Source organism: Brassica napus, chromosome A3, assembly GCF_020379485.1.
Source record: "Brassica napus cultivar Da-Ae chromosome A3, Da-Ae, whole genome shotgun sequence".
NCBI classification, from domain to species: domain Eukaryota; kingdom Viridiplantae; phylum Streptophyta; class Magnoliopsida; order Brassicales; family Brassicaceae; genus Brassica; species Brassica napus.
Window position 1 is genome coordinate 20,053,696 of NC_063436.1, and position 10,471 is coordinate 20,064,166.

The 10,471-nt window shown below is 31.7% G+C and overlaps 2 protein-coding genes across 2 annotated transcripts; one reads left to right on the top strand and one right to left on the bottom strand.

Moving 5' to 3' along the window:
• The first annotated feature begins 5,562 nt into the window (after window positions 1-5,562).
• LOC111208093 (late embryogenesis abundant protein 1-like) lies at window positions 5,563-7,127 on the top strand. Its single transcript, XM_048776589.1, has 3 exons — window positions 5,563-5,607; window positions 5,703-5,837; window positions 5,942-7,127. Exons 1-3 carry the CDS (start codon window positions 5,563-5,565, stop codon window positions 5,987-5,989), a joined length of 228 nt encoding a protein of 75 aa, XP_048632546.1. The 3' UTR covers window positions 5,990-7,127.
• LOC125607043 (beta-amylase 1, chloroplastic-like) lies at window positions 6,952-9,491 on the bottom strand. The gene is made up of 4 exons (XM_048776588.1): window positions 8,802-9,491; window positions 8,311-8,521; window positions 8,078-8,188; window positions 6,952-7,992 (listed from the first exon to the last, which is right to left on the bottom strand). The coding sequence occupies exons 1-4, from the start codon at window positions 9,356-9,358 to the stop codon at window positions 7,180-7,182; spliced, it is 1,692 nt and encodes a 563-aa protein (XP_048632545.1). The 5' UTR covers window positions 9,359-9,491; the 3' UTR covers window positions 6,952-7,179.
• Between the last annotated feature and the right edge of the window lie 980 nt (window positions 9,492-10,471).

Here is a 10,471-nt window from a genome sequence, read left to right on the forward strand (position 1 = left end):
TATTTTCATCCATCTCTTCATACAAATGGAGATTAATAAACATTAATTATGAAATGATGGATTTAAAACTACCAATACAAATTACTTTTTATATTTGTAAGACTCGTTACCGAATTAATTGAATAATTTTTAAGACAAAAAGAAACTAATTGAATAATTCTAAGACTCATTTATAAATACATCTTTTAATATATAAACCAAAATTAATTATATTAGCATATTACAGAGTAAAACATCATAACTGAAAACGTTATAGCTACGTTTGAGCTATTATAAGTTTTTGTTCATATCCTTGGAAAATACATAATAGTGTTTATAAATGCTTATATTTGATCTAAAAAGTATAATATACTACATTTAAAATGAAACTACCAAAAGATGTCGTGCAAGATTTTGTTAAAGGTTTTCAACTATTCAATTAAAAATTTTGGGAACTGTATATTAGTAAATACAGAGACAAATGATTCTGTCCATAGTAACAATATTCAGGTTCTCATCTATTCAAGTAATAATTTTTAGCATTCTTAGAATTAGTGATTTTGAAAGGTTTTCAAATATTAATTAAGTTTTGTTTTAGACGATGCAAATATAAAGATTATGATAGATTAAAATATATAACACATTATTTTATTTTATTTTTTTGATCAAATATGTAGCACATTATTATTTTATTTTTTTTTGTCAATATGTAGCACATTATATCCATGCAAAATCCATATATATATCAGGTATATTTTTATTGGAGAGAGTGAAGGCTCTGAATTAGTTATGGATATATAGAATTGTAAAGGTTTATTTGAACCTAAAAAATGCTGTCAAATTCATAAATCTCTATCATTAAAGCTCAAAGTGAGAGAATACTTGTTGTTTGAAGTCATCCTCAAAAAATTCAGATAAAAAAAGATTGTGTGAAATTCTAACAGTTAATTTCAAGTTAAGTTAGACTAATTGTCCTTATGATATTTTCGTATTTTAGTCAAGTTAGACTAGAAAACTAAACAAAGATTTATTTTCCTTTCTTGATTGCATATATATATATATATATATATATATATATATATATATATATATATATATATATATATATATATATATAATTAGGTATGTAGACATGTAAAGATTTTACATTTTTTGCATTTACCAAAAAGCTATGCGTTGATGGATCAAAAAATTAACAAATCGACATATTTTATAAATTGTAAATGTATTTACATATATACTTACAAAATTTGAACTTACATTATATATTAATTTAAAAGTGGAATTACTAGTTCTTTTTAAAAATTAAATTATATATGTAGACATGTAAAGAGTCTTACATCTTTTTGCATTTACCAAAAAATTTATGCGTTGATGGATCAAAAAATTAACAAATAGACCTATTTTCTAAATTGTAAATGTATATACATATATACTTCAAATGTTTGAACTTACATTATATATTAATTTAAATGTGTAATTCCTAGTTGTGTTTTAAAATTAAATTATTTACCAGATAGCAAACTTCTAGATCCATCATAATTAAAATCATATCATGATCCAGTTAATTACATATATAATAAAAACACATATGTACACACACACACATACATATATATATGTATATAAGATTTTAGTCTTTGAATATCAAATATCTTGACTGAATTTTCTTTTGGTTTGATCCAAGGTGTAAATTACTTTCAAACAGTTGGCTCAATGTTCAAATCAATATTTTCTAGGAATCATAACATCATCTTAGACAAACTGTTTGGTATCTTAGAATCTGGTTTAAGGATTCCCAAAAACTTTGGTTTGGGTCGGTAACTAAGACAATCCTTTCTCTACATCCATAGGAGTCTTAAAATAAACAGTTCTGAGATCCTACTATAGTACTACTAAATGAATATGGTGACCACGCCTGGTAGACGAACCTCATACGTACTGTAGCACTGCACTTTTCTATAGAGTTTCGGGATACTAAAGATTTTATGGTGATATTATCTACCAACAAAGTAATCTTTATTTGAAAAACTATACATAAGCAATGCATTCAAGCATCTATACAATGAGAATATACTCTTTCTAAACATATCAATTTTTTTGAAAGATTGTGTTCATAGTAATAATGTTTAGGTTCTTTTTATCGCATGAATGAGTTTTAAAAGAGAAATAAAAAAATATGCTAGATTAAAACACGCAGCAAGTTATATGCATGCAAAATCCATGTATATATTAGGTATAAATCTTACTGGATATAGTAAATTAATATAAGTCACACATTAATTTTGGAGATATGGAATTGTAAATGTTTACTTGAACTTACAAAATGCAAAGTGTTAGATATATATCATCTCAGAATGAGATAATACAGTTTATACAAAGACATCTTTGACAAATGCGAGTGAATAAAAACTGTGAAAATTCTGATGCTTATAATCAAGATTGTGTAGTATACGAAGAACTTTTAAGATGCCTCGATTATTTTTTTACTTCATTTAAATTTTGAAACTCGGTTAGTTATTATTGAAGAAGTAGTATATGTTTGTATTTCCATCATGTTATTAATTGTGCTTACAATCAAGATTGATAAATATGTAATAATGTTATTAATAGTTAAAACAACTCTAAAATGTTTATTTTTGTTAAAATGTTTATTTTGTTAAAATGTTTATTTTGTTAAAATGTTTATTTTGTTAAAATGTTTATTTTGTTAAAATGTTTATTTTGTTAAAATGTTTATTTTGTGAAAATGTTTATTTTCTGCTAAAACTTTTATTTTCTGCTAAAACTTTTATTTTGTTAAAATGTTTATTTTGTTGAAATGCTTATATTGTTAAAATGCTTATTTTGTTAAAATGTTTGTTTTGTATTGATGTACCATATGTTAAAATCTGTGACAGATGAATGTAATAAACCAATATTAGAAATAATATGAGCAAAATTAATTTTATTGTGATTGTATATATTGTTTATTTTTGATAGCATTATTTTATTTGAACTAATAAAAAATTCCAAAACATGTTTAGACCCCCATTTGTAAAAAAACTCAGAAAATATAATTATTTTGATTGGATTATATGATTTTAAATCACATACTAAATAATTTAGTTATATACATTTAAATGTGAAGCTTAGAATTATGATAGGTTACAAATGTATTATTCAACAATAATTGTTTTTAAATAAATCACTACTTTTTGGAAAGACATAAATTTTCACAATGAATAGATATCTCTTTCACCAATTTTGTTAAATAATGTGACAATCAAACAATTAGAACTATAAACATATATAATTGCCATCTTTTATTTATAAAACAATCATTTTATAATTTCTTTTCTGTTTTAAACTTATTTTTCTTTTAATTGTTCTTATATACCAAAACCTAAAATGAGTAATTCATTTTGGTTTACGCTTATGAATGTTGTGGTTTCTTCGTTTGATTTGATGTTAAAAAATCCAAATAAGAAAAATGAGGATCAGATAAATGTTGAAGCATAAATTACCCAAATGGAAAGAGTCAGATTAACCATTCTACACATTTACCTTTTAAAGATTTGTTGATGAATAAGAAATAAGAAACATATATTTGTATTATTTTTTGATACACATGGATTCATAAGAATCTGAAAATACTAATAAAAAATATAATCATGGTTGCATCATACATGATTTTTCAGCGGCGAAGGATCAAATATTCAAATCAATCATTTTACAGTGTAATATTTTTAATATTAAAGATATATTATGTGTATACATAATAATATATTAACAATCATTGTATTACTTAGTTTTATATTCATCTGATGTTTTGAACGAATTTTAGTAATTAGAATTTATGTTTTTATTGAGGAAAAGTAAAGTTAATTTCCCACCAAAATTCTTGTTGTTTCATCGCTGTAGAAGGATTGGTTGAAAACAAGGATGCTGTTTTATTTTTGGGAGAACAAATTAACCTAAAGTTTGCATAGATAAGTCGAGTTCATAATATTAAGGGCAAATCCCATAAATATAACTCTAAGACATTTTCTTTTATATCACAAACTAGGACAAAAGGGAAAATATCACAATAACATCCAATAAACAATTAAAAATCAAAATGATCTTAAAACCTAAATCCTAACTAGACCTACCCCTAAATACTAATCCTAAATTATACTAAAACTTAAATCCAAATTTAAAATATATTTATCGTCTAGTTTATTATTTACATACATTCAATTTTTAATATATATATATAAAAAATAACAAATATGTTTTTCTTGTGTTGATGTTATTATCTTTTATCATAGTTTTGTAATCTACGGACATGGTTTTTTTTATAAGATCTTACATCATCAAACTATTTGAGCAAATGTTTTTCTCGTACCTTTTTACATGTCTCTTTAACACTCTTTCACACATTTTTTTTCTGTTTTTGAGCAAAGCACCTATTTACATGTCTTTTTTTAGTTTTTAAATGTCTCTTTTAATTTTGTATGTCTCTTCTTTTTTAATTTCTGAACAAATGCCCCTTTTCACACACTTCTTTTAATTTCTCAACAACGCATATTTTCACACAACTCTTTTAATTGTTGAGCGACCCACCCTTTCACAAACTAATTAACGAGAATTAGATTGACTCATCTCTTTATACTACTTAATAGATCTTTCGACTATTATGATCAGAGACTTTATTCCTAATATGCATTTTCAAGATGATGACTCTTTGACTATTATTCTTGGGAAATTATGGATTAATTTCTGGGTCAGATCAATTGTAGATGAATTGAATTATATGGACCATGTGATGATATCATGTTAACTTATATGAACTTTCAACTTAAAATTAATTGACCGATAAGTGAAATGAGTTATTTCTTTTACATATTATGTAGAATCTTTTAACTTTGAATGTGAGACTTTATATTAGATGTACTTTGTATTATGTTAACAAATATGCATTTATTTACACAAGTTTGGCCTAATCAAAATGCATTAGCTTCTTTAACATTCGGAACAAAATAAGATTTAATAAATAAATATTATCTTATACCTTTTCATGAAAAATTTAAGATATCTGCATAAATTTAGAACTTTAACAAGCTCCAGTATTTATGTGTATTTTTAACATGTTGATATCAATATACGTTTTTATCCGTCACAAACTTCAGTAATCACATTCTTTTTGTATGTCCATGTACATTATTTTCAAAATTTTAATATATTTAATCAGTATATTCTTTAATGAGAGTTATTCAGAAATTTATATACATTCTTGTGTGCTATTTTGAGATAAAACTTGTTATAGTGCAATTTTACTGTTTTTTACTTGTCTTTACAAAGTAAAATTTTTTTAATAAAAAGTCAGAAAAACATAGACGGCCACCCACACATCTCTCAACCGGAGTTTACTCCTTTCTTTAGTCACCGCAAAATCCATAATCCTGATTTTTTTTCGATTAGAACATAGTCCTGATTATGAAAAAACAATACAGATACACTACTCATCACAACAATAAACAACCAGTTGATCAATTGAAGCTCATTTATTATCCAGGAAAACAAAAACAACACTTCATATAAGATAGAGTTGTTAGAATCATGTCTAATTTGCAACAAGCTGGACAGACCAAGGGTCAAGCTAACGTCTCTTCTTTCATCCCATTTCTTGTTTAAAATAGGCTATCAAAAATAAATTATAAATTTGGTTATGTAATAATTTATATATTGGTAATATGCAGGAGAAGGCCGAGCAATGGACTGAATCTGCCAAGGAAACTGCACACAGCGCTCGTGACAAGACTGCTAACGCTGCTCAGTCCACCAAAGAATCCACCCAACATGGCCAACAACAAGCCTCTGGTTTCATCCAACAAGTAATATCAGTTAACCATTAGAATTTGTTCTCATAATATGAATTTTAGCAAGACTACAAACTTGTGTTAATCTAGACTAATGTTTAAAATATTTTTGGAGACAGACTGGAGAGTCAGTGAAGAATATGGCTCAGGGTGCGGTCGATGAATAATACTCACACAAGCACAAAAATGAATAACGAACCACTACTCTCTTATCATTTTTCACACCAAACAAGACATTCAAACACAATTCCGCGGCAAACAATCCAGATCTTCATCCATAGACCCACTACACAACAATCTATCATTGATTTCCAGCTCCCATGTATCACCGACCATCAAGGTAATATAACTAATTCAACAACTAAGGGCATGTAATTCATGTTATCATACCATGCCATTAAACACCTTGACTCCGCATTGCTTATTTATCACACTGTCCAATACGCGAGGAATGTATTCCCAACCAACATGAATTATGATCTTCAAATAACGGTTACCATCACGGACAACAATCCATACGCAACTGCAAGACTAGATGTCGACCTTATCATCACCAATCTTGAAGGAACTAATAGGCCTCCAACTGTGGGAGAAGAAAGTGATATGTGCACTATATGCTTCGGGAATTACAACTATGGAAACAACATATGCTATTTCCTTTTGCCGCCAGAATTTCCATTTTCTATGCATTGATCAATGACTTTGTAGTAATATAAGTTATCTCATATGTAAGGAAAGCAATCTATGATATCCAGATCACTTCGCTTTAATATGAGGTTACTTATGTGTTAATTCCCGGTTTCATTGATGTACTTTTTGGCTTTTGCCAATAATTTTGGAAACTAATTGTTTTCCATAGTTCTAAAATCTGTCATACTCACATATTAAAATGGATCAAATGTATCATTTCTATACTATTACCACTTACCTCTATCAAATGGATCAAACAAATCTTTTTCGACTTATTAAATAACAAAATATACGACTACACGCCGGAATACCAGTAGCTATTTCACAGTCTCAGTTTCTTCATTTTGTATCACTAAACAGTTTTATTGTTTCACTTGACAATTTTACAAACATTTTATTTAGTCATTAATATTTCGCATTATTCAAGGAAACCTTCAAATCTTCTTCAGAACATTATTACTAGAACAAAAAGAAGAAAATATATACATATTTTAGCATATATTAGGAGTACACTGCCACAAATCTGACCCCAAAAAAACAGAGCTATGGCACTGCCGATACATACACAACATCAGCCTAACATCTTTTCAGCATCAACATAATAATCATTGCATTATATAGCATACAAACACATATACCATCGAACCATGCCACAATCTCTCTACCTTTAGTGAGTGAGAGCCACTGCAGCTTCTTGAACCAGCGGCTGAGTAACATGCACAAAATGCTCAGCCTCACGCTCCACTTCTTCCCAACACCTATGAGAGTCTCTCCCTTCACCCATTCTCTTCACAAACCCTACGAATCTCCCCCAGTTCTCCGCCCTAAACAGCACCGGATTCATCCTCAGGTAAGTAAACGCGCACATCTCTCTGCTTTCTCCCTCGTTGTTCCGATCAAAGATCAGCGCTGACGCCTTGAGGATCTGCTCGTGGGCGTAGTCATCGTACCTAGGCAACGCGTTTTCACCAGCTAGAGGAACTTCCGAGGCTAGAGTAGCTAAAGCCACCTGGTTCACTAGCTGCTCTGGTGCACAAAGCGCGTCTTGCGGCTGCTCGTGGTCTCTCATCTCTATGCATGTGAAATTGAATACGGCGTTGTATCTGGCTAACATTTGAGCTATGGGAAGGTATCCGTTTCTGAACCTGGTGTTGTAGTATCCTGCTGTGAGCTCAGGGGCGTGTGAGCGTGTCCCGTAGTGCCAGTGGATTCCAGCGACTTTGGCTGATAGTTTGACACCAGTGTTTTGGAAGATCGATTTGGCTGAGGAAAGGATACGCTCGCCGTGATTCAGCAACATCTGAGAGTACCATGTGAGGAAGAACTCTCCGTACTCTGTGTTCCAACCACCGTCTTCTTTTTTGAAGAAGTGAGTGTCTTCTGGCCAGTTATTGTAGTGACCAGCATCGGTTGGGCCAGTACTGCCCCACTCTGGCTTACCGTACGCCTCAGCTGCAGCTTTCAAGCTGCTTAATGAGTACTGGCATCAATCATAGCAAGTAAACACAGTTCAGTATTATTACATTATTTGCAAAATGAGGCAGAGGCTGTTAATGAGTGGTTACCTTGTCATAGCATTGGAAGGCTCCAATCCCTGGGAACTTCCATGTCCCATCCTGCTCGGGGTATGAAGGGTAACGCAGCTCCCCTGCTGGTCCCATTCCCACTTGAATTTCCTGTAAAACGAATTCAACGGAAATTGAATCATTCAAACAAACATAGTACAGAAACAGAGGTAGTCAAAGAGGCATGTTTCTGATATGAGACACGAAATGGGTAAAAGAGAAGGTGCAGTTACCACAATGGTGTCTCCAAGAAGATGCTTGAAGTTGTCTCGGAAAGCACGCATGAAATCAGAGTAGCATTGCACGGGTGTTCTGCCTTTGAGAAGTGGGAGTGTATCAGCACCAAGAGATATATACTCGTGGTTCCTTCTTCCCCACTGATCAGTGAATGCAAGGTCTGGATCCTTGTCAACCGCTTCAACAACCCACTGAGGCAGAGGAATACTGGAGAAGACAATAAAAAGTTCCCAATAAGAACACACCAAAATCGCAATTCCCGTGCACGTCAATGAAAAGTTGAACACTTTGGCGTACCCAATTGATCAAAATCTGCTATTTTCCAAGCCTCTCTTCATTTCAATTCTAAAATCTTAATCAAGTTTCATATAGAGACTCATCCTAGTCAAACTCAACATTCATAAACATACACCAAAGCTTAAAGATGCAATCTTTAGTAATAAAAAACGTACAATACAAAGATCAATGTAGAGAAGAAGGTACTTACGTGACAGAGTCACCAACGTTACCACCACACTGATGAAAAGACATAACAGCCTGAACCTTGAGCCCAACCATCCTCGCCATCTCAAGCACCTCATCGTACCCTCCCCAGTTATAACCCCCCGGAGCTTCCCTCTCCACCAAACCCCACCACACATCTATCATGATCCCTTCCACACCTCCGCTCCTCAACGCCTGGAGACTCGCTCTCATCGCCTTCCTCCGATTCACCGCGTTCCCCATCGTCACGCTATCCAGCGGCATCATCACGAAAACCGGAACTCCTCCTCCTCCGCCGCCGACCCTTCCTTCTTTGTGCGTTCTTCGCTCCTCCGTCGTCTCCACCGCGAATGCTTTACACGCCACCGACCGATCCGCTCGCGCCGTCGCCAACACCGGATTCATTCCGTGAGCCTTGTGATTCAGATTCATCGCTTTATGCACCCTCGCCAACGGTGGTGAAACCGATAGAGATGAATTTACCGACGATGCGGTCGGTTCACGGGACTTGATCGGAGCTCCGGCGAGAGATCCGAGCTGATGCGGTAAACGAAGCGCCATTTTCTCTATATGTAATTTTCCCGAGAAAATAAAACGAATTTGAGAATCGATCGTTTGAATATAATAACAAATTGGATTTTCTGTTTTTGTTTTTGAAATTAGAAACTGTGTAACGGAGGAGGAGGAGGAGATCTGGAGAGGAAGAGAAAGGAAGGAAGTGTATTTATAGGGGAAAGCATTAGAAATGATAATAATAATAATAATCGTTGCTGATGTAGCAACACGTACGTGACGACGATGTTGGATAAAGACCACTCTTTTAATTAGATCTCGAGGATGGATGGAGTAGTAGTAGCTGAGTTGGCCACACCTGTGTCAACGTATGATGTGGATAAACAGTGTTTATAACTGTAACTACCGGTTTATTTAACTGAATCGGCTTGGTTTTTCTTCGACTATAGCTATTTCTTTTTAACCGAATCTGGTTTAATTCAATCCCTTATATATTAACCTAAACCTAACCACTAATTCCTCTTTAACCGTTCAAATACTTATATATCCATCTTCCTCTCACATGTAGAACCCAATTGTTAAACTCTGTCTTATGCGCAACAATGTTGATTATCCCAAAAAAAATATTTCCTATTATGTTCTGGTTAGATTGATAGAACCATCCAGTGACATTCAAAAAAAGTTGTGTAAAAGTTAACAACAAAAATATTATCTTTACATTATATATGTATTTAATGGTTATAAGCAATTTTAGAAACATATAAAACATAATATATTACCTTACACAATATTAGCAATTTTAGTTCCAATCGATTTTGGTAGGTAGGAAAAAATATGGATGAAAGACTCTTGTTAATTGACATTTCTAATAAAATTTGTTAATTGAATCGTGTCTTGTAATTATTAAACTCTTAATTTTTGGTATCTTATTGTTTAATTTCGTTAAACAAATTTAACATCTAATCACTTTTTTGGTGGATTGTTATCTCCAAATGTAAATGTTGTTAGTGAACAATCAAGAAGACTTATTAATAATATTGTAGGTCTCCATGTATTTGTTTCAAGTATTTTTAAACTAACTTCAATCCGGTATGTAATCGATAGAATATAGCATATAATGATTCAGAATCTATGTATGGTTTTATTTCATTTGTTTTTAGG